This window comes from Pseudoliparis swirei, chromosome 17, assembly GCF_029220125.1.
Source record: "Pseudoliparis swirei isolate HS2019 ecotype Mariana Trench chromosome 17, NWPU_hadal_v1, whole genome shotgun sequence".
Lineage (NCBI taxonomy): Eukaryota > Metazoa > Chordata > Actinopteri > Perciformes > Liparidae > Pseudoliparis > Pseudoliparis swirei.
Window position 1 is genome coordinate 1,094,389 of NC_079404.1, and position 24,459 is coordinate 1,118,847.

The 24,459-nt window shown below is 49.4% G+C and overlaps 1 protein-coding gene across 3 annotated transcripts; it reads left to right on the forward strand.

Moving 5' to 3' along the window:
• Positions 1 to 21: 21 nt before the first annotated feature.
• Positions 22 to 24,114, forward strand: zgc:110045 (uncharacterized protein LOC664755 homolog). Of its 3 annotated transcripts, none has more exons than XM_056436043.1 (13): positions 22 to 1,883; positions 4,703 to 4,811; positions 4,939 to 4,962; positions 5,070 to 5,102; positions 5,534 to 5,650; positions 5,830 to 5,961; positions 6,339 to 6,467; positions 6,984 to 7,073; positions 7,565 to 7,606; positions 7,919 to 7,994; positions 20,529 to 20,581; positions 22,066 to 22,235; positions 22,505 to 24,114. In XM_056436043.1, exons 2-13 carry the CDS (start codon positions 4,737 to 4,739, stop codon positions 22,836 to 22,838), a joined length of 1,275 nt encoding a protein of 424 aa, XP_056292018.1. In that variant the 5' UTR covers positions 22 to 1,883; positions 4,703 to 4,736; the 3' UTR covers positions 22,839 to 24,114. The 3 variants fall into 3 exon arrangements, with proteins under 3 accessions (XP_056292018.1, XP_056292019.1, XP_056292017.1); XM_056436042.1 differs by lacking the exon at positions 22 to 1,883 and adding an exon at positions 1,915 to 2,095; XM_056436044.1 differs by lacking the exons at positions 22 to 1,883; positions 22,505 to 24,114 and adding an exon at positions 1,906 to 2,095 and having other exon boundaries at positions 22,066 to 22,239.
• The last annotated feature ends 345 nt before the right edge of the window (positions 24,115 to 24,459 follow it).

Below are 24,459 nucleotides of genomic sequence, written 5' to 3' on the forward strand. Positions count from 1 at the left end.
TATATATTGACTATGTATGATGAACATGAAGACATCTCCTCACATGCTCAACATGAATCGTGGTCATGAGGTTTTTTAATGGGGTCAAACTCAGTTTCCAGTGTTCAGAGTGTTTGAAGAGACAAAGCATCCAGTGTGAGCTGCAATGCTTCAACCACACAGGGAACATCAACTTCTTTATGTACTCCAAAGCATAAAGATAATACAATACATGCACAGAAAATACATTTTATACATGCAATGTTCCATCATTTTGAATATGTGTCCCCTTATGATAAGATACTTACATGAAACTTTAGGAAAATATATCATATGCACACAGACAGAATCCAATATATATATATATACAGTATATTGGATTTTTATGTTAGGCTTGAAAAGGTTGTGTCATAACTAAAAGAACCATGTCGTGTTATATGCATCCTTTATGTATTTCCCCTCTTGTATTGATCTTTATGGTCTCAAAACCAAGAAATCAAGAAATGAAGGCTAAACTCTTACTTCCTAAGATGACTTCATCTTGAGTTCACTTTATTCTAATCATGTAAATTGTGCTGCTGTCTACAGCTTGTAATATAACACACCAGTAAGTCTCAGTAATTACATTAAATATGACCCCTGACTCTTATCTTATCAACACACACTGCTATACAGGAATACATTTGTCCAACGTGTGGCATTCAAATCAGAATAAAAACACATTATTGCTGCATATCCTTCCAGCGTGATTACTTCCAGGTTACCTGCAGTGTCTAATAACGATGAAATAATCACGTTTATCTGATATTGGTCCTCCATGTAAACCTACTGCAGCTCTGCCTCCCTTTTCATGTCCATCTCTTCTTTATTTGATATCCTCTCTGTTGTCAGTAACTGAGCACCAACACGTCTCTCACAGCGATCCCTTCATTCATAATCCCCGACTCCTTCATCTCATTGACACACACGGAGGAGAGGAATTAGTCACAAGTGATTGGCATGAAATGCCCGATCATCTCACGGCCTCCGAGAGGAGAGACGTAAACGCCCTTGACAGCTGCGTGGTGCTTCAGCCTGGAAGCAGAAACACACCGGCGACCATGTGATATTCCTCTGGACTCTTATTGATCTTTGCTTGACCTCTCATCGTAACTCCACCGAGCCGCCGCCTGAAAGAAGTCTCTTAAAAAGAGAAGAGTGGCAGCGCACCGCGGCTCTACAGGGCTGAGTTCATCCCTGTGTTCTCTTGAGGACGTTGACTCCTCTTCATCACAACTAAAGGAGTAGAAGTGAGCCGACAGACGCCAGGAGGCTCACAGCAGCATCATTGTCCCCGTGCAACGCACTGAGTATAATTAAATATGCCACTTATGCTTCACTGATTTGTTTCCTTCACAATTTGAACTCAGCTGAATGCATGTTTTTCATGTGCCGGCTGCATTGTGGAGCGTGGCCTCATTACAGGGCAGAAGGACTCGGGTGGGGGAGGGGAGGAGAAGCGCCCCGTGAAGACATTGTGCTTAACATCACTAAATACCTCAAACGCCACATTGTCCTCCCCGGCCCTCAATTAGTGGGCTCCTTGTGCAAAGCAGCGATTTCATCGTGACTTATTTTTAGAGGGAATCCGGCCCGGTGCCTGCAGGAAGGTCTCAGCCTCACGAGGAACCCAGCAGTCCTGCAGCGCCGCTCGTCTCAGAGCTCCAGCGCCAACAAAGCCTCTCTTCAGCCTCGATGTGGCTTCAGACGACCGGAAAAGGCTCGAGCGGAGGGTCGCAGCTGTAGATCTGAGTCCAGCTGAGGAGCCTCTTGGCCCTCAGGACCCTCAGGACCCTCAAGACCTTCAGCGCGTGGATCTCCGTGAGGAGGAGCGCCTCTCTGGTGGCGGTGACAGGGAGAATTAGGTAGGAGATGCGGGTTCACTTGCCCTGCGTAGGGGCTTATCTTGGGCTAAGCTGAGGGACTAATAGCTGCAGCCGGTCTGAGGGACAGGGAACCATCTGTCCACTCGCTGGACCTCTCACAACAAAGGGAGCAGACACTGCACACAGACAGCAGACTGAAGGCCGCCCGTCGAGGAGGTACAGAGACACAGAGGAGGAACCTCGGGTACAAGGTCAGTGCTTCAGACCCCGTCTCAGCTCCGTGTCTCCGGGTAAGAGAGGCGGCGACGAGCCAACCAGATGCAGAGTTATAACTTTAAGGGTCTTTCTGTTGTTCCCGAACTGGGAGCTCAGAATGAGCGTCTCCTGACTCCCATTAGCTGATTCGTGGTTCTTGGGCGCTCTGCTGGGTTGTAAATGCATTTCGTTGCTTTGGTGACGGCGGGGATAGTTTGGGTGAGATGGATCGTCACATTAGAGCTTCGGCTCTGAGGAGCCTTTGTGTTGAGGGAGGAATGCCACGCCGCGGGCTCACGCTCTGGTGTGTGTTCGTTAGAAATAGAATGTGACTTGAGATACTTAAGGAGTGATTAGTTCTGTCTTACTTCCATTATGACAAAGATATGTAATTGAATACCTTATTTCATGGAGCATTGTTTATGACTAATTGTTTATTTTAGGAGCTTTGCTCCCTACACTGCACTATTCCGTAATAATATCATAAAATACAATCATTTGAATCTTCAGAATGAAAAAAATTTGCTTTGTTTTGTTTTACCCTCAAATCTGGACATGCAACCCGTGAAGTAATCCACTTAGACTTTGTTCTGCATTTCCCTGAAGGATTAATGCCCTGCTTATTTATTGGTAACTTATTGTGTGAAGCTCATTTCTGCCTGCAGTGCTGTGGGATCTGATGTTCTATTATTATTCTCGAGGCTCTGTCGATGTTTTATCATTATACTCTAGGGTGCTGCTGCGTCTCTAAGTCTTGAGTTGGCGCTGACGGGCTCGAGGTGACAGAAATGGGTCAAAGGGGTCTTAGCATTAACTAAACAAATCCCGGCCTATAGGATTAGACGAGATGGTGCTGTTTATTTGATGTATTCACTTCACAGTGACACACGGCGGGAAGAATGGCTGAGAGTGATGTTACAGGCAGTTTATTCATGATCGTCCTTCAGCTCACACCGGAACAATATCAAATCCTGAATCTTATTAACTAGTTAGTTACTGATATTTCCACATTGTGCTTTCCTCGGTTAGTGAGTCAAACTCTCATTTCTGGTCTTTTCTGGCGACACAGAGTTCTGTATTAACTGGTTTGTGTCCGCATCCTTGCAGAGCGTTAGACGAGCAGGTCGACACCACTTCAATATGAAGCTAAGGCAGCAGCCGCTTAGCTTAGCTTAGCACAAAGACTGGAAACAGCCTCTCTAAAGCTCACTAGTTAACACATTCCATCATGTTTGTGTCGTCCGTTTATGGATGACGTATAAAGTGTAAACACAATAAGAATGTGCCAGATGATATCTTAGCTTTAACTTCCACGAGTCTTTGCTGTTGGCTTGTTTCCAGTCTTTATGCTAAGCTACGCAAACAGCTCAACATTTACGGCTCAGACATGCGAGTGGTATCGATCCTCTCATTTCTGCATGAATCTAAGAACGTATCCGCGTGTTTCCCCAAAAGGTCGTAGTGAACTCTGTTAGTGGAGGATTGAATCTCACTGGATGAACTGGAACACCACGCGTGTGCAGGCATGTTCCCTCCTCTTCATCAAGGCCTCAGAAAGGACCCTGGATCATTTACAATGAGAGGTTTGAGAGGACGCTCCACATGTGAAACACACGTACACAGTGCATATGAACATTCCCCATTGACCTTATCCAGTTTATTACCTCTGAGCTCTTCATTCTTTGTGCACAATGTCTCTCAAACACTGAGCTTCCCAAAGCCCAGTGTTCAAGGGAAATGTCTAAAGCATTCCATGGTGACCTTGGTCTCTCTGTGTCAGCTCAGGTGCAATAAGCTTCCCTTCCTTCAACAGATTGGATCCGCGGCCACAACAGAGCCGACATTGTTGTGATATTAAGCGACTCACCGGTCACACATCACTCGGTCCTCAGGCCGCCACAGCCCAGAGTTCCTTTGTTTCTCATCTCATGCGGAGAGACACAACTTGTTTTAGCCGGAACTAAAGATGTGGTCCCATGTGAAGATATATATAAACATATAGGCCTCTAGGCGTACAGTGAAGCTGCTGCTAGCACGCGGTGAAGCTGCTAGCTGGTAGCACACAGTGAAGCTGCTGCTAGCTGATAGCACGCGGTGAAGCTGCTGCTAGCTGGTAGCACACAGTGAAGCTGCTGCTAGCTGATAGCACGCGGTGAAGCTGCTGCTAGCTGATAGCACACAGTGAAGCTGCTGCTAGCTGATAGCACGCGGTGAAGCTGCTGCTAGCTGGTAGCACACAGTGAAGCTGCTGCTAGCTGGTAGCATGCGGTGAAGCTGCTGCTAGCTGATAGCATGCGGTGAAGCTGCTGCAGCTTTGCAGCTGTGGCTAGCTGCTCTTCCCCAGAGAAATCCTGAGCACAGGAAATGAAACTTTTCACATTTCCTGCAGCAGGTTGTCAGTAATAAAGAGGAGGGCAAGCCGTTAGCGCTCCGGGAGCTCGGCTAACACTCAATACTCTCAACACAGTTAGACTTCATCATGAAATTAGGATCCCTTAGATTTCCTCTTTATTGAAACAGAAAATGGACCGGGCCACCTGAAGCCCCTGAGCTCTTCAGTGATGCACAGCGTCTGAGCGCTCGCTTGTTGTCTCTGGTTGCAGAAGCTTCACATTAAAGACGGTTCAAGGAAACACGATGTCCGACCTGGAGGAAATGTCGTCAGAAGGTCTGAACGTCACGCTGACGCTGAGGCTGCTGATGCACGGAAAGGTGAGAGAAGTGGAAACAGGTCCAATCATGTCGTCATATACCAACAGAATGCATTGTTGTTAATTACATACTGCTCTAAATGTGTCTAAAGAGAACATATTGAGTGTTTTTGTCTTTTCATTCACAGGAAGTCGGCAGCATCATCGGGAAGGTAGATATGATCTATTGTTATAATCCATCAGATTCATTTCTGATTCTTTTCTTCTGTTCATCAAACTAATCAAGTCCACTGTTGTGTCTTCTCCTCCATGACACCAGAAAGGAGAAACAGTGAAGAGCATGAGGGAGGAGGTGAGCAGCCCATCACGGGAACATCACGTCTTCTGGAACACCGATTACTACAAATTGAAGCAATAGTAACTAGAATGGGCACTTGGTAGAGCACATACCTTCGCATATCACAAGATTGGGCATTGAATTATGAACATGTTGGCATTAGTTGCCAATTGGCTAAAAATTGACCGCACTATGGTAAAAAGAAGATTTTGAACTTTTCATGACCTTGACCTTTGACCCGATCAATCCCAAAATCTAATCAAATGGTCCCCGGATAATAACCAATCATCCCACCAAATTCCATGCGATTCGGTTTAATACTTTTTTGTGTTATGCGAGGAACACGCATACAAATAAACAAATAAATAAATACACTGCGATCAAAACATAACCTTCCGCATCTTCAATGCGAAGGTAATAATAATTGTGGATTATGTGTTTTTCAGAGCGGCGCCCGTATCAACATCTCGGAGGGGTCGTGTCCCGAGAGGATCGTCACCATCACCGGCCCGACGGAGGGCATCTTCAAGGCCTTCTCCCTGATCGCGCACAAGTTCGAGGAGGTGAACAAACTCACGGGTCTTCATTGAGATTCCGTTGAACGCCAGACTTTAAGAGGGATTCTTGAGATATTTTGGTCTGGAGTGCGAAGCCCTCCAGTGAATGCACATTTTGAATAAAACGGAGGTTCTCCAGGCGGTCGCTGTAAAGGTGTCTTTGCCCCCCCCCCCCCCCCCCTCAGGATGTCACTGCAGCGATGACCAACAGCCCCGTGACCAGCAAGCCGCCCGTGACCCTCCGCCTGGTGTTCCCGGGGAGCCAGTGCGGCTCGCTGATCGGCAAAGGAGGCTCCAAGATTAAAGAGATCCGAGAGGTGGGTTCTTCCTCCCTAACAGGAAGTTGTTTCCCAGCTTCCTCCCGGCTGCTTCCACACCTCCAGCATCAAGCACTCCAGCATTAAAACGTGTGTATTCCTATTAATTGTGCTCCCCATCTGCTGCTGCTGAGAATCCCTGTGATTACGCCTGTAAAGATCAGCGGATGGTGAACGCTCGTTCTGAATGGACAATATTTGTGCGCCGCCTCTTCAAATACTGGAGCCCACATTGCTATTTGGCGTGCAGCTGCTCCCTGCATGCCCAAAATGGTTTCTGGGTAATTTGCGGGTGCTTGAAAGCAGTGTTTCAGCGTTTGGGTGATGCTGCTCTCTTCTCAGCAATAAATAGGACATTTGTTTCCTCTGTTGTGAAGACCACGGGCGCTCAGGTTCAGGTGGCAGGAGACATGCTGCCGGACTCCACGGAGAGGGCCGTCACCATCTCCGGCACGCCGCAGGCCATCACTCAGTGTGTGCGGCACATCTGTGCCGTCATGCTGGAGGTAAGCCAGAGAGATGATCCACCCTGAGGGAGCTATCAATACGGATATTGAATATGTTTTACACCAGGATAAAAGCTTTGCGTCCAGGTCGGAGTGGCCTCACGAGAAGATGCTCAATATATCGTTTCTTTTATTAGATAATGATACCTGCAGCCCTCCCGTCAGAGGAGGGTCAGGCCTCCTTTACACCAAATCAAATCATCATTTCTGTTCTTGACATACCGCTGGCCCTGCAAGGGGGGATGGGAGTGACTGGAGTACCTCTCACTTTTTAATATAAGCTGAAGCGATAGGTTATATTAGTTTTTCTGAAGTTTAGCATTCAAATGGAAATGTCCTCCAACTCCACACGTTCTGTTCTATTCACAGTTGGATCAGAACTTGTTTTGGTCCAAGGTCTCATGTCTCTACCCATGAAAAGGGAATACAAATATTCAGCAGGCGATTTAGAAAAGCGCCATATGAAGCTCTCTCTCCTGTAGCTGTGGATGAGTTCTGGTCTGTCTGTGTCTCTAGTCGCCACCTAAAGGAGCCACGATTCCCTACCGGCCCAAGAGCCTCGGAGCTGGAGCCCATGCCATGATGGCGCCGCAGCACCCGGCACAAGTGAGTAATGTGGGAGTCGTTTAACGGCTTTTAAAGGTTAAAAGCACAACAATTGAATTGGGAGCTCAGTCACGCTGATCATTGAACGCATCGTACCACTAGAGGGACACGTGAGTGTCGGAAGCTCTTCATCCGGTCTCTCTGGGCTGAGATGAGGTAATGATCACGAGTACCGTGTCAGAAATATGAGCGACATGAAGCGTGACTGCAGCTCGTGGCTCCTGATGTGGGCTCGGTGTGCTCTGACCTATCACACATCTGCTCATGTTATTGGATTTCTGGCCATCGTGGTAAGAGAGGGAGGAGGGAGGAGGGCGGGGGGGGCAGCAGATGACATTTAGATGAAATTCCATCAAATCCATACACATTACAGCTCTGGAAAAGTGGAAGAGAATGGATTTTCCGAAAAGCACTCGAGTTCCACACCATGTCCTCTGTGACACATTCACATTTCAAGTTTGACGTTCCCAACACGCTCCTCTCTCCTCCAGGCCTTCTCCATCCCAGGCCGGTATGCGTTCGCTCACCAGGATGTGAGTATGGCCTTCTGAGCTGCCGACCTTGACCCTGACCTCTCCTCCCACGCCACCGCTCCACCCTCTGTGTGCCCCACTCTGCAAAGATGAAATCCAATAACCCTGATCTGTTGACATGACTAACGCTAACACGTTGTTGTTGTTGTTGTTGTTGTAGCAGCATGCATTAATTGAAATGAAAGTGAAGATCATGATCAGCGATAGCTCCGTAGAGATGTGGCGTTCATGAGCTCTCTTCAGCTCTGTGTCCGCTCCTCGGATGATAATCCAGTTTGATTGGTTAGCTCTAACTTCCTTCCTACCCTGCAGTTGACCAAGCTTCACCAGTTGGCTCTGCAGCATGTCCCCCTCCCTTCCCTTGGGCAGAGCCACCCTACCTTCCCCGGTACGTACCCACGGCTCCCCGGGGAGTCCATCTGTCCCTCTGTCTTCACTCCTCTTCACAACGACAGCCCGACAAGGACGACTCCATCCTGTCAGAGCGGAGAGACTCCCACAGCTGCTGTCTGTAGGAGGTGGCTTCACAGTGACGAGCATAGGCTGCCGGGAGCGTTAGCATGTAGCGTACGATGGGATGAGGAACAGGGAGCGTTAGCATCTAGCGTACGATGGGATGAGGAACAGGGAGCGTTAGCATCTAGCGTACGATGAGATGAAGAACAGGGAGCGTTAGCATCTAGCGACGATGGGATGAAGAACAGGGAGCGTTAGCATCTAGCGTACGATGAGATGAAGAACAGGGAGCGTTAGCATCTAGCGTACGATGAGATGAAGAACAGGGAGCTTTAGCATCTAGCGTACGATGGGATGAGGAACAGGGAGCGTTAGCATCTAGCGTACGATGGGATGAAGAACAGGTAGCGTTAGCATGTAGCGTACGATGGGATGAAGAACAGGGAGCGTTAGCATCTAGCGTACGATGGGATGAGGAACAGGGAGCGTTAGCATGTAGCATACGATGGGACGAAGAACAGGGAGCGTTAGCATGTAGCGTACGATGGGATGAAGAACAGGGAGCGTTAGCATCTAGCATACGATGGGATGAAGAACAGGGAGCGTTAGCATCTAGCGTACGATGGGATGAAGAACAGGGAGCGTTAGCATCTAGCGTACGATGGGATGAAGAACCGTGAGCGTTAGCATCTAGCGTACGATGGGACGAAGAACAGGGAGCGTTAGCATGTAGCGTACGATGGGATGAAGAACAGGGAGCGTTAGCATCTAGCGTACGATGAGATGAAGAACAGGGAGCGTTAGCATCTAGCGTACGATGGGACGAAGAACAGGGAGCGTTAGCATGTAGCGTACGATGGGATGAAGAACAGGTAGCGTTAGCATGTAGCGTACGATGGGATGAAGAACAGGGAGCGTTAGCATCTAGCGTACGATGGGATGAGGAACAGGGAGCGTTAGCATGTAGCGTACGATGGGATGAAGAACAGGGAGCGTTAGCATCTAGCGTACGATGAGATGAAGAACAGGGAGCGTTAGCATCTAGCGTACGATGAGATGAAGAACAGGGAGCGTTAGCATCTAGCGTACGATGGGATGAAGAACAGGGAGCGTTAGCATCTAGCGTACGATGAGATGAAGAACAGGGAGCGTTAGCATCTAGCGTACGATGGGATGAAGAACAGGGAGCGTTAGCATCTAGCGTACGATGAGATGAAGAACAGGGAGCGTTAGCATCTAGCGTACGATGAGATGAAGAACAGGGAGCGTTAGCATGTAGCGTACGATGGGATGAAGAACAGGGAGCGTTAGCATCTAGCGTACGATGAGATGAAGAACAGGGAGCGTTAGCATCTAGCGTACGATGAGATGAAGAACAGGGAGCGTTAGCATCTAGCGTACGATGAGATGAAGAACAGGGAGCGTTAGCATCTAGCGTCGATGAGATGAAGAACAGAGAGCGTGAGCATCTAGCGTACGATGAGAAGAAGAACAGGAGCGTTAGCATCTAGCGTCGATGAGATGAAGAACAGGCAGCGTTAGCATCTAGCGTGCGATGAGATGAAGAACAAGGAGCGTTAGCATGTAGCGTACGATGGGATGAAGAACAGGGAGCGTTAGCATCTAGCGTACGATGAGATGAAGAACAGGGAGCGTTAGCATCTAGCGTACGATGGGATGAAGAACAGGGAGCGTTAGCATCTAGCGTACGATGAGATGAAGAACAGGGAGCGTTAGCATCTAGCGTACGATGGGATGAAGAACAGGGAGCGTTAGCATCTAGCGTACGATGGGATGAAGAACAGGAGGCGTTAGCATCTAGCGTGCGATGAGATGAAGAACAGGGAGCGTTAGCATCTAGCGTCGATGGGATGAAGAACAGGGGCGTTAGCATCTAGCGTCGATGGGATGAAGAACAGGGAGCGTTAGCATCTAGCGTCGATGGGATGAAGAACAGGGAGCGTTAGCATCTAGCGTGCGATGGGATGAAGAACAGGGAGCGTTAGCATCTAGCGTCTGATGAGATGAAGAACAGGGCGTTAGCATCTAGCGTACGATGGGATGAAGAACAGGGAGCGTTAGCATCTAGCGTCGATGAGATGAAGAACAGGGGCGTTAGCATGTAGCGTCGATGGGATGAAGAACAGGAGCGTTAGCATGTAGCGTCGATGGGATGAAGAACAGGGGCGTTAGCATGTAGCGTCGATGGGATGAAGAACAGGGGCGTTAGCATCTAGCGTCGATGAGATGAAGAACAGGGAGCGTTAGCATGTAGCGTGCGATGGGATGAAGAACAGGAGCGTTAGCATCTAGCGTCGATGAGATGAAGAACAGGGGCGTTAGCATCTAGCGTCGATGGGATGAAGAACAGGAGCGTTAGCATCTAGCGTCGATGAGATGAAGAACAGGAGCGTTAGCATCTAGCGTCACGATGGGATGAAGAACAGGGAGCGTTAGCATCTAGCGTCGATGGGATGAAGAACAGGGGCGTTAGCATCTAGCGTACGATGGGATGAAGAACAGGGGCGTTAGCATCTAGCGTACGATGGGATGAAGAACAGGGGCGTTAGCATCTAGCGTCGATGGGATGAAGAACAGGGGCGTTAGCATCTAGCGTCGATGAGATGAAGAACAGGAGCGTTAGCATGTAGCGTCGATGGGATGAAGAACAGGAGCGTTAGCATCTAGCGTACGATGGGATGAAGAACAGGGGCGTTAGCATCTAGCGTGCGATGGGATGAAGAACAGGAGCGTTAGCATCTAGCGTCGATGAGATGAAGAACAGGGGCGTTAGCATCTAGCGTACGATGGGATGAAGAACAGGAGCGTTAGCATCTAGCATCGATGAGATGAAGAACAGGGAGCGTTAGCATCTAGCATACGATGAGATGAAGAACAGGGAGCGTTAGCATCTAGCGTCTGATGGGATGAAGAACAGGGGCGTTAGCATCTAGCGTGCGATGGGATGAAGAACAGGAGCGTTAGCATCTAGCGTACGATGGGATGAAGAACAGGAGCGTTAGCATCTAGCGTACGATGAGATGAAGAACAGGAGCGTTAGCATCTAGCGTACGATGGGATGAAGAACAGGTGGCGTTAGCATCTAGCGTACGATGGGATGAAGAACAGGGGCGTTAGCATCTAGCGTCGATGGGATGAAGAACAGGCAGCGTTTGCATCTAGTCTACGATGAGATGAAGAACAGGGCGTTAGCATCTAAGCGTCTGATGGGATGAAGAACAGGGGCGTTAGCATCTAGCGTCGATGAGATGAAGAACAGGGAGCGTTAGCATCTAGCGTCACGATGGGATGAAGAACAGGGGCGTTAGCATCTAGCGTCGATGGGATGAAGAACAGGTAGCGTTAGCATCTAGCATACGATGAGATGAAGAACAGGGAGCGTTAGCATCTAGCGTCGATGGGATGAAGAACAGGAGCGTTAGCATCTAGCGTGCGATGGGATGAAGAACAGGGGCGTTAGCATCTAGCGTCGATGAGATGAAGAACAGGTAGCGTTAGCATCTAGCGTGCGATGAGATGAAGAACAGGAGCGTTAGCATCTAGCGTCACGATGAGATGAAGAACAGGGAGCGTTAGCATCTAGCGTCGATGGGATGAAGAACAGGGGCGTTAGCATCTAGCGTGCGATGAGATGAAGAACAGGGGCGTTAGCATCTAGCGTCGATGAGATGAAGAACAGGGAGCGTTAGCATCTAGCGTCGATGAGATGAAGAACAGGGAGCGTTAGCATCTAGCGTCATGAGATGAAGAACAGGGGCGTTAGCATCTAGCGTGCGATGGGATGAAGAACAGGGAGCGTTAGCATCTAGCGTGCGATGAGATGAAGAACAGGGAGCGTTAGCATCTAGCGTACGATGGGATGAAGAACAGGGAGCGTTAGCATGTAGCGTTACATTGGGATGAAGAACAGGTAGCGTTAGCATGTAGCGTACGATGGGATGAAGAACAGGTAGCGTTAGCATCTAGCGTACGATGGGATGAAGAACAGGGAGCGTTAGCATCTAGCGTACGATGGGATGAAGAACAGGGAGCGTTAGCATCTAGCGTACGATGGGATGAAGAACAGGGAGCGTTAGCATCTAGCGTACGATGAGATGAAGAACAGGGAGCGTTAGCATCTAGCATACGATGAGATGAAGAACAGGGAGCGTTAGCATCTAGCGTACGATGGGATGAAGAACAGGGAGCGTTAGCATGTAGCGTCGATGAGATGAAGAACAGGGAGCGTTAGCATCTAGCGTCGATGAGATGAAGAACAGGGAGCGTTAGCATCTAGCGTACGATGAGATGAAGAACAGGGAGCGTTAGCATCTAGCGTACGATGAGATGAAGAACAGGGAGCGTTAGCGACTAGCGTGCGATGAGATGAAGAACAGGAGCGTTAGCATCTAGCGTCACGATGAGATGAAGAACAGGAGCGTTAGCATCTAGCGTGCGATGAGATGAAGAACAGGAGCGTTAGCATCTAGCGTCACGATGGGATGAAGAACAGGAGCGTTAGCATCTAGCGTCGATGAGATGAAGAACAGGGAGCGTTAGCATCTAGCGTGCGATGAGATGAAGAACAGGGGCGTTAGCATCTAGCGTGCGATGGGATGAAGAACAGGGAGCGTTAGCATCTAGCGTACGATGGGATGAAGAACAGGGAGCGTTAGCATCTAGCGTACGATGAGATGAAGAACAGGTAGCGTTAGCATCTAGCGTACGATGGGATGAAGAACAGGGAGCGTTAGCATCTAGCGTACGATGAGATGAAGAACAGGGAGCGTTAGCATCTAGCGTACGATGAGATGAAGAACAGTGAGCGTTAGCATCTAGCGTACGATGGGATGAAGAACCGTGAGCGTTAGCATCTAGCGTACGATGGGATGAAGAACAGGTAACGTTAGCATCTAGCGTACGATGAGATGAAGAACCGTGAGCGTTAGCATCTAGCGTACGATGGGATGAAGAACAGGGAGCGTTAGCATCTAGCGTACGATGGGATGAAGAACAGGGAGCGTTAGCATCTAGCGTACGATGGGATGAAGAACAGGGAGCGTTAGCATCTAGCGTACGATGAGATGAAGAACAGGGAGCGTTAGCATCTAGCGTACGATGAGATGAAGAACAGGGAGCGTTAGCATGTAGCGTACGATGAGATGAAGAACAGGGAGCGTTAGCATCTAGCGTACGATGAGATGAAGAACAGGGAGCGTTAGCATCTAGCGTCGATGGGATGAAGAACAGGAGCGTTAGCATCTAGCGTCGATGGGATGAAGAACAGGGAGCGTTAGCATCTAGCGTGCGATGAGATGAAGAACAGGAGCGTTAGCATCTAGCGTCGATGAGATGAAGAACAGGGAGCGTTAGCATCTAGCGTGCGATGGGATGAAGAACAGGGGCGTTAGCATCTAGCGTCACGATGAGATGAAGAACAGGGAGCGTTAGCATCTAGCGTCTGATGAGATGAAGAACAGGTAGCGTTAGCATCTAGCGTCGATGAGATGAAGAACAGGAGCGTTAGCATCTAGCGTGCGATGGGATGAAGAACAGGGGCGTTAGCATCTAGCGTCGATGAGATGAAGAACAGGTAGCGTTAGCATCTAGCGTGCGATGGGATGAAGAACAGGGCGTTAGCATCTAGCGTCGATGGGATGAAGAACAGGGAGCGTTAGCATCTAGCGTGCGATGGGATGAAGAACAGGTAGCGTTAGCATCTAGCGTGCGATGAGATGAAGAACAGGGGCGTTAGCATCTAGCGTCGATGAGATGAAGAACAGGGAGCGTTAGCATCTAGCGTCGATGAGCTGAAGAACAGGGAGCGTTAGCATCTAGCGTCGATGAGATGAAGAACAGGGGCGTTAGCATGTAGCGTCGATGAGATGAAGAACAGGGAGCGTTAGCATCTAGCGTACGATGGGATGAAGAACAGGGAGCGTTAGCATCTAGCGTACGATGAGATGAAGAACAGGGAGCGTTAGCATCTAGCGTACGATGAGATGAAGAACAGGGAGCGTTAGCATCTAGCGTACGATGGGATGAAGAACAGGTAGCGTTAGCATCTAGCGTACGATGGGATGAAGAACAGGGAGCGTTAGCATCTAGCGTACGATGGGATGAAGAACAGGGAGCGTTAGCATCTAGCGTACGATGGGATGAAGAACAGGGAGCGTTAGCATCTAGCGTACGATGAGATGAAGAACAGGGAGCGTTAGCATCTAGCGTACGATGAGATGAAGAACAGGGAGCGTTAGCATCTAGCGTACGATGGGATGAAGAACAGGGAGCGTTAGCATCTAGCGTACGATGGGATGAAGAACAGGGAGCGTTAGCATCTAGCGTACGATGGGATGAAGAACAGGGAGCGTTAGCATGTAGCGTACGATGGGATGAAGAACAGGGAGCGTTAGCATGTAGCGTTACATTGGGATGAAGAACAGGTAGCGTTAGCATGTAGCGTACGATGGGATGAAGAACAGGTAGCGTTAGCATCTAGCGTACGATGAGATGAAGAACAGGGAGCGTTAGCATGTAGCGTACGATGGGATGAGGAACAGGGAGCGTTAGCATGTAGCGTACGATGGGATGAAGAACAGGGAGCGTTAGCATCTAGCGTACGATGGGATGAAGAACAGGGAGCGTTAGCATCTAGCGTACGATGGGATGAAGAACAGGGAGCGTTAGCATCTAGCGTGCGATGGGATGAAGAACCGGAGCGTTAGCATCTAGCGTGCGATGGGATGAGGAACAGGAGCGTTAGCATCTAGCGTCTGATGGGATGAAGAACAGGTAGCGTTAGCATCTAGCGTCGATGGGATGAAGAACAGGGGCGTTAGCATCTAGCGTGCGATGAGATGAAGAACAGGGGCGTTAGCATCTAGCGTCGATGAGATGAAGAACAGGGGCGTTAGCATCTAGCGTGCGATGGGATGAAGAACAGGGAGCGTTAGCATCTAGCGTGCGATGGGATGAAGAACAGGTAGCGTTAGCATCTAGCGTCGATGGGATGAAGAACAGGAGCGTTAGCATCTAGCGTCGATGAGATGAAGAACAGGGAGCGTTAGCATCTAGCGTCGATGGGATGAAGAACCGTGGCGTTAGCATCTAGCGTCGATGGGATGAAGAACAGGGGCGTTAGCATCTAGCGTCGATGGGATGAAGAACAGGAGCGTTAGCATCTAGCGTACGATGAGATGAAGAACAGGTAGCGTTAGCATCTAGCGTACGATGGGATGAAGAACAGGGGCGTTAGCATCTAGCGTGCGATGGGATGAAGAACAGGAGCGTTAGCATCTAGCGTACGATGGGATGAAGAACAGGGCGTTAGCATCTAGCGTCACGATGGGATGAAGAACCGTGGCGTTAGCATCTAGCGTCGATGGGATGAAGAACAGGGGCGTTAGCATCTAGCGTGCGATGAGATGAAGAACAGGGGCGTTAGCATCTAGCGTCGATGGGATGAAGAACAGGTAGCGTTAGCATCTAGCGTCGATGAGATGAAGAACAGGTAGCGTTAGCATCTAGCATACGATGGGATGAAGAACAGGTAGCGTTAGCATCTAGCGTCGATGGGATGAAGAACAGGAGCGTTAGCATCTAGCGTGCGATGAGATGAAGAACAGGGGCGTTAGCATCTAGCGTCGATGGGATGAAGAACCGTGAGCGTTAGCATCTAGCGTCGATGGGATGAAGAACAGGTAGCGTTAGCATCTAGCGTCGATGGGATGAAGAACAGGGGCGTTAGCATCTAGCGTCGATGAGATGAAGAACAGGGGCGTTAGCATCTAGCGTACGATGAGATGAAGAACAGGGAGCGTTAGCATCTAGCGTCGATGGGATGAAGAACAGGGGCGTTAGCATCTAGCGTACGATGGGATGAAGAACAGGTAGCGTTAGCATCTAGCGTACGATGGGATGAAGAACCGTGGCGTTAGCATCTAGCGTCTGATGGGATGAAGAACAGGGGCGTTAGCATCTAGCGTCGATGAGATGAAGAACAGGGAGCGTTAGCATCTAGCGTGCGATGAGATGAAGAACAGGGCGTTAGCATCTAGCGTGCGATGGGATGAAGAACAGGTAGCGTTAGCATCTAGCGTCGATGAGATGAAGAACAGGGCGTTAGCATCTAGCGTCGATGGGATGAAGAACAGGGCGTTAGCATCTAGCGTCGATGGGATGAAGAACAGGAGCGTTAGCATCTAGCGTCGATGGGATGAAGAACAGGTAGCGTTAGCATCTAGCGTGCGATGGGATGAAGAACAGGTAGCGTTAGCATCTAGCGTACGATGGGATGAAGAACAGGAGCGTTAGCATCTAGCGTCGATGGGATGAAGAACAGGTAGCGTTAGCATCTAGCGTCGATGGGATGAAGAACAGGTAGCGTTAGCATCTAGCGTGCGATGGGATGAAGAACAGGCAGCGTTAGCATCTAGCGTGCGATGAGATGAAGAACCGTGGCGTTAGCATCTAGCGTGCGATGAGATGAAGAACAGGGAGCGTTAGCATCTAGCGTCGATGGGATGAAGAACAGGAGCGTTAGCATCTAGCGTGCGATGAGATGAAGAACAGGGAGCGTTAGCATCTAGCGTACGATGGGATGAAGAACAGGTAGCGTTAGCATCTAGCGTACGATGGGATGAAGAACAGGCAGCGTTAGCATCTAGCGTACGATGAGATGAAGAACCGTGAGCGTTAGCATCTAGCGTACGATGAGATGAAGAACAGGGAGCGTTAGCATCTAGCGTACGATGGGATGAAGAACAGGGAGCGTTAGCATCTAGCGTACGATGGGATGAAGAACAGGGAGCGTTAGCATCTAGCGTACGATGAGATGAAGAACAGGGAGCGTTAGCATCTAGCGTACGATGGGATGAAGAACAGGGAGCGTTAGCATGTAGCGTACGATGGGATGAAGAACAGGGAGCGTTAGCATGTAGCGTTACATTGGGATGAAGAACAGGTAGCGTTAGCATGTAGCGTACGATGGGATGAAGAACAGGTAGCGTTAGCATCTAGCGTACGATGAGATGAAGAACAGGGAGCGTTAGCATGTAGCGTACGATGGGATGAGGAACAGGGAGCGTTAGCATGTAGCGTACGATGGGATGAAGAACAGGGAGCGTTAGCATCTAGCGTACGATGGGATGAAGAACAGGTAGCGTTAGCATCTAGCGTACGATGGGATGAAGAACAGGGAGCGTTAGCATCTAGCGTACGATGGGATGAAGAACAGGGAGCGTTAGCATCTAGCATACGATGGGATGAAGAACAGGTAGCGTTAGCATCTAGCGTACGATGGGATGAAGAACAGGTAGCGTTAGCATCTAGCGTACGATGGGATGAAGAACAGGTAGCGTTAGCATCTAGCGTACGATGGGATGAAGAACCGTGAGCGTTAGCATCTAGCGTACGATGGGATGAGGAACAGGGAGCGTTAGCATCTAGCGTACGATGAGATGAAGAACACGGAGCGTTAGCATCTAGCGTACGATGGGATGAAGAACAGGTAGCGTTAGCATCTAGCGTACGATGAGATGAAGAACAGGGAGCGTTAGCATCTAGCGTACGATGAGATGAAGAACAGGGAGCGTTAGCATCTAGCGTACGATGGGATGAAGAACAGGGAGCGTTAGCATCTAGCGTACGATGGGATGAAGAACAGGTAGCGTTAGCATCTAGCGTACGATGGGATGAAGAACAGGGAGCGTTAGCATCTAGCGTACGATGAGATGAAGAACAGGGAGCGTTAGCATCTAGCGTACGATGGGATGAAGAACAGGTAGCGTTAGCATCTAGCGTACGATGGGATGAAGAACAGGTAGCGTTAGCATCTAGCGTACGATGGGATGAAGAACAGGTAGCGTTAGCATCTAGCGTACGATGGGATGAAGAACCGTGAGCGTTAGCATCTAGCGTACGATGGGATGAGGAACAGGGAGCGTTAGCATCTAGCGTACGATGGGATGAAGAACAGGTAGCGTTAGCATCTAGCGTACGATGGGATGAAGAACAGGGAGCGTTAGCATCTAGCGTACGATGAGATGAAGAACAGGGAGCGTTAGCATCTAGCGTACGATGAGATGAAGAACAGGGAGCGTTAGCATCTAGCGTACGATGGGATGAAGAACAGGTAGCGTTAGCATCTAGCGTACGATGGGATGAAGAACAGGGAGCGTTAGCATCTAGCGTCGATGAGATGAAGAACAGGGGCGTTAGCATCTAGCGTCGATGGGATGAAGAACCGTGGCGTTAGCATCTAGCGTACGATGGGATGAAGAACAGGTAGCGTTAGCATCTAGCGTACGGTGGGATGAAGAACAGGGAGCGTTAGCATCTAGCGTACGATGAGATGAAGAACAGGGAGCGTTAGCATCTAGCGTACGATGGGATGAAGAACAGGGAGCGTTAGCATCTAGCGTACGATGGGATGAAGAACAGGGAGCGTTAGCATCTAGCGTATGATGAGATGAAGAACAGGGAGCGTTAGCATCTAGCGTACGATGGGATAAAGAACAGGGAGCGTTAGCATCTAGCGTACGATGGGATGAAGAACAGGTAGCGTTAGCATCTAGCGTACGATGGAATGAAGAACCGTGAGCGTTAGCATCTAGCGTACGATGGGATGAAGAACAGGGAGCGTTAGCATCTAGCGTACGATGAGATGAAGAACAGGGAGCGTTAGCATCTAGCGTACGATGGGATGAAGAACAGGTAGCGTTAGCATCTAGCGTACGATGAGATGAAGAACAGGTAGCGTTAGCATCTAGCATACGATGGGATGAAGAACAGGTAGCGTTAGCATCTAGCGTACGATGGGATGAAGAATAGGGAGCGTTAGCATCTAGCGTACGATGAGATGAAGAACAGGGAGCGTTAGCATCTAGCGTACGATGGGATGAAGAACCGTGAGCGTTAGCATCTAGCGTACGATGGGATGAAGAACAGGTAGCGTTAGCATCTAGCGTACGATGGGATGAAGAACAGGGAGCGTTAGCATCTAGCGTACGATGAGATGAAGAACAGGGAGCGTTAGCATCTAGCGTACGATGAGATGAAGAACAGGGAGCGTTAGCATCTAGCGTCGATGGGATAAAGAACAGGGCGTTAGCATCTAGCGTCGATGGGATGAAGAACAGGGAGCGTTAGCATCTAGCGTCGATGAGATGAAGAACAGGAGCGTTAGCATCTAGCGTCGATGAGATGAAGAACAGGAGCGTTAGCATCTAGCGTGCGATGGGATAAAGAACAGGAGCGTTAGCATCTAGCGTCGATGGGATGAAGAACAGGTAGCGTTAGCATCTAGCGTACGATGGGATGAAGAACAGGTAGCGTTAGCATCTAGCGTACGATGGGATGAAGAACCGTGAGCGTTAGCATCTAGCGTACGATGGGATGAAGAACAGGGAGCGTTAGCATCTAGCGTACGATGAGATGAAGAACAGGGAGCGTTAGCATCTAGCGTACGATGGGATGAAGAACAGGTAGCGTTAGCATCTAGCGTACGATGAGATGAAGAACAGGTAGCGTTAGCATCTAGCATACGATGGGATGAAGAACAGGTAGCGTTAGCATCTAGCGTACGATGGGATGAAGAACAGGTAGCGTTAGCATCTAGCGTACGATGAGATGAAGAACAGGGAGCGTTAGCATCTAGCGTACGATGGGATGAAGAACAGGTAGCGTTAGCATCTAGCGTACGATGGGATGAAGAACAGGTAGCGTTAGCATCTAGCGTACGATGGGATGAAGAACAGGCAGCGTTAGCATCTAGCGTACGATGAGATGAAGAACCGTGAGCGTTAGCATCTAGCGTACGATGGGATGAAGAACAGGGAGCGTTAGCATCTAGCGTACGATGAGATGAAGAACAGGGAGCGTTAGCATCTAGCGTACGATGGGATGAAGAACCGTGAGCGTTAGCATCTAGCGTACGATGGGATGAAGAACAGGGAGCGTTAGCATCTAGCGTACGATGAGATGAAGAACAGAAAGTTCGTCACTGAAATATTGACAGTGTTTGACGGATTAAAGCCGACGGACTGAAACACAAACGTAAGCCAGCGGAGCTCTGAGAGGGGAATGTGAAACACGCCAGAGATATCCACAGTTTAATGAATATTTAACACTTCTCACTATATTCCTCATATCCTCCCAAAATATCAGCTCTCTGAAAATATAAATCCTAATCTCTGGACCCCCATCCTCCACCTCTCACATCTAACACTGTCTTCTTGGCCGGTCCCCCCCCCCCCCCCCCCTCCTACCCCACGTACTCATATACGACAAAACATGACACTGTGATCACGTGTGTTAGACTCACGAGTCACACTCTTTAACGCTTGTGTCATGTGCATATCATGTATGTGTATTTGCTCTCAGGGAAGATGCCGTGATGAAGGAGCTCGTCATGCGTGTGGAGGCCTGCAGACTAACTGTTGCTCACATGTGTTGTCCTACTTTGCAGGAATGGATCTGTCTGCCCCCACAAGTTCACAAGAACTGGCGATACCCAACGATGTAAGTGTCCAACACAGAGGGTCCTCATGCTCAGTGCATTATGACAGGGTAGTCAGGACCACCGAGAGACCAGACCAGGACTGTTGGGGGTTAAGACCAGACCAGACCAGACCAGATCAGACCAGATCAGACCAGACCAGATCAGATCAGACCAGATCAGACCAGACCAGACCAGACCAGACCAGATCAGATCAGACCAGATCAGACCAGACCAGACCAGACCAGATCAGATCAGACCAGATCAGACCAGACCAGATCAGACCAGACCAGATCAGACCAGATCAGACCAGACCAAACCAGATCAGACTAGACCAGACCAGACCAGATCAGACCAGACCAGATCAGACCAGATCAGACCAGACCAGACCAGACCAGACCAGACCAGATCAGACCAGATCAGACCAGACCAGATCAGACCAGATCAGATCAGACCAGATCAGACCAGACCAGACCAGACCAGATCAGACCAGACCAGATCAGACCAGACCAGATCAGACCAGATCAGACCAGATCAGACCAGACCAGATCAGATCAGACCAGATCAGATCAGACCAGACCAGATCAGACCAGACCAGACCAGACCAGATCAGATCAGACCAGACCAGACCAGATCAGATCAGACCAGACCAGACCAGACCAGACCAGACCAGACCAGATCAGACCAGACCAGACCAGACCAGATCAGACCAGACCAGACCAGATCAGATCAGACCAGACCAGACCAGATCAGACCAGACCAGACCAGATCAGACCAGACCAGACCAGACCAGATCAGACCAGATCAGACCAGACCAGATCAGACCAGACCAGACCAGACCAGATCAGACCAGACCAGATCAGATCAGACCAGATCAGACCAGATCAGATCAGACCAGATCAGACCAGACCAGATCAGACCAGATCAGACCAGACCAGACCAGACCAGATCAGACCAGACCAGATCAGACCAGACCAGACCAGACCAGACCAGATCAGATCAGACCAGATCAGACCAGATCAGATCAGATCAGACCAGACCAGACCACACCAGATCAGATCAGACCAGACCAGATCAGACCAGACCAGATCAGATCAGACCTTTAATCTGGGAAACTCAGTAGCAGGATATAACATGCTAATACATTAGCGTTAGGCTAGCTGTTCCCAGTCTTTATGCTAAGCTAAGCTAACCGGCTGCTGCTTTGTATTCACCGTACAGACCTGACAGCGGTCTCAACATTGAAAACATGTTGATAAAGTTAAAGTGTTCCAGTGACGAGAGTCACAGTGTTGTGAGCTAGAGAGTCATGCAATCACACAATTATCAGCATGTCAGTAATTTGGGTATAATTGGTTTCCTGCCGTCACATTAGCACAGCTGGAGACGTGTTGTTCGTCCGGAAGAAGCAACCCGGAGTCTGCGGCGCTGCTCTGAAATCAGATTCCTGAAACCAGTGGAGACATGTCATGTTCTTGCATTTACATGCCTCCATCTCCCCCTCTAGTTCATTGGCTGCATAATTGGAAGACAAGGCAGCAAGATCAATGAGATTCGGCAGATCTCTGGAGCTCACGTCAAAATTGCCAGTGCCACCGACGGCTCGGCCATGCGCCAGGTCACGATCACGGGCTCGCCGGCCAGCATCAGCGTGGCCCAGTACCTCATCAACGCCAGGTAAGGCTTCGCTACGTGGGGCGCGGCGTCCAGCGGGGCGTCACATGGCGGCGTGATGACGAGACGCCAGAGTTCTGGTTCTCAGAGGATTTGTTCCGCTCCGTTTTCTGTTGACTTGTTAACACGTTCCTTCTGTGATACTTATGTTTTCTCCTCTCTCTCACCTCCCTTCTCCTTTGTCTCACCGATTCTCCCCCTTTTCTTTTCCCACCGTCTCCTCTTAACCCCTTCACCATCTCAACTCCCCCTTCAAACGTCACCACCTGCAGCTTAGAGATGGCTAAATACACCATGCAGGCCGCTTCCTCTGCGACCCCAGTTGACCTCAACATGGGCTTCTCTCACTGCGCTCCCTCCGCTGCTGCCTCTATGGCCATCCTGGCGGCCTCCACCCAAGCCCCCACCATTAATGTCCACTCGCCCTCCACCTTGCAAAGCCCTCATTACGTCCCTGTTTCCAGCCTGCTCGGCATGAAAGGTCTCCCCCTCCTCGTCCACCCAGCAGCCTCTTCCAGCCTCGCTCACGGTTTATGTCCTTACACCGGCAAGATGTTGGCCCCCGGCATCAAAAAGTCTGATCGCCAGAAGTTCGCTCCCTATTGATGTCTTTTTATTGTTGTCTCTTTAGTGATGTCTCTTTAAGTCACGTCACTGTAGCTGACCAGTGAGACATTCGTTAAATGATCAAACAATTCAAACAAATCAAATTGAGCATATACAGACTCACACATAGCTCACACGTAGCTTACACATAGCTCACACATAGCTCACACGTAGCTCACATGTAGCTCACATGTAGCTCACACATAGCTCACACGTAGCTCACATGTAGCTCACATGTAGCTCACATGTAGCTCACACATAGCTTACACATAGCTTACACATAGCTCACATGTAGCTCACATGTAGCTCACTCATAGCTTACACATAGCTCACACATAGCTCACATGTAGCTCACACATAGCTTACACATAGCTCACACATAGCTCACACATAGCTAACACTAAGCTCACACATAGCTCACACATAGCTCATACATAGCTAACACTAAGCTCACACATAGCTCACACGTAGCTAACACTAAGCTCACACATAGCTTACACATAGCTTACACATAGCTCACACATAGCTCACATGTAGCTCACACATTGCTTACACATAGCTCACACATAGCTCACATGTAGCTCACACGTAGCTCACACATAGCTCACACATAGCTCACACGTAGCTAACACTAAGCTCCCACATAGCTCACACATAGCTCACACGTAGCTAACACTAAGCTCCCACATAGCTCACACGTAGCTCACACGTAGCTCACATGTAGCTCACATGTAGCTCACACGTAGCTCACATGTAGCTCACACGTAGCTCACACGTAGCTCACACGTAGCTCACACGTAGCTCACATGTAGCTCACACGTAGCTCACACGTAGCTCACATGTAGCTCACACGTAGCTCACACGTAGCTCACATGTAGCTCACACGTAGCTCACATGTAGCTCACACGTAGCTCACATGTAGCTCCCACATAGCTCACACGTAGCTCACATGTAGCTCACACGTAGCTCACATGTAGCTCACACGTAGCTCACATGTAGCTCACATGTAGCTCACATGTGGCTCCAGACTGCGACCAAATGGTCGCATTTTGCGCCTAAAATTAGACACAGTGCGAGTAAATTTTTCATCAACTCGCGCATGCGCGACCAGTAAATTAGCAGATTTCTTTTTTTTGTTATGAAATATTTTTTGTTGCTGACAAACTTGTTCTACACTTCAGCCCACTATAGTTAGCGGTAATGCCTGAATGACTGGTTTGCTAACCGACATTAACTCCAGAAGAAGAAGAAAGGAGACGAAAACCGAAGAAGAAGGCTGGCCTGTGTGAGGGGGGGCTAATGTGAAAAGAGGCGCACGCAACGGAGACGCAACGAGGCGAGGGCCGCAGAGTGAGAGGTCAGAGGATCCTCACCACCGAGCGGCGTCCCCGTCCCCCGAGTTGAATCTCTGGGTCAACTCAGCCGACTCTCACATGTCTGCCCCTATAGACTGATGTTCACGGTAAACGCATTCGACCGGGAGCGCGCGAGGATTTTGATAAAGTTAGCGGAAGGATCTAAGTGACAACATCCGGTTTTGCAAAGTTAGCGGAAAGAACCACGTGAAACAACATCCGTTTATCAAAATAAGATGTCGACAAATCATACACGAACATATAAA

Excerpts from the sequence above, each read along its gene's own strand:
- zgc:110045 (XM_056436043.1), top strand. The coding sequence starts at position 4,737 with ATGTCCGACCTGGAGGAAATGTCGTCAGAAGGTCTGAACGTCACGCTG. Across the intron at positions 4,963-5,069 it reads TCGGCAGCATCATCGGGAAG|AAAGGAGAAACAGTGAAGAG; the intron begins GTAGATATGATC and ends CCATGACACCAG. Across the intron at positions 5,103-5,533 it reads TGAAGAGCATGAGGGAGGAG|AGCGGCGCCCGTATCAACAT; the intron begins GTGAGCAGCCCA and ends TGTGTTTTTCAG.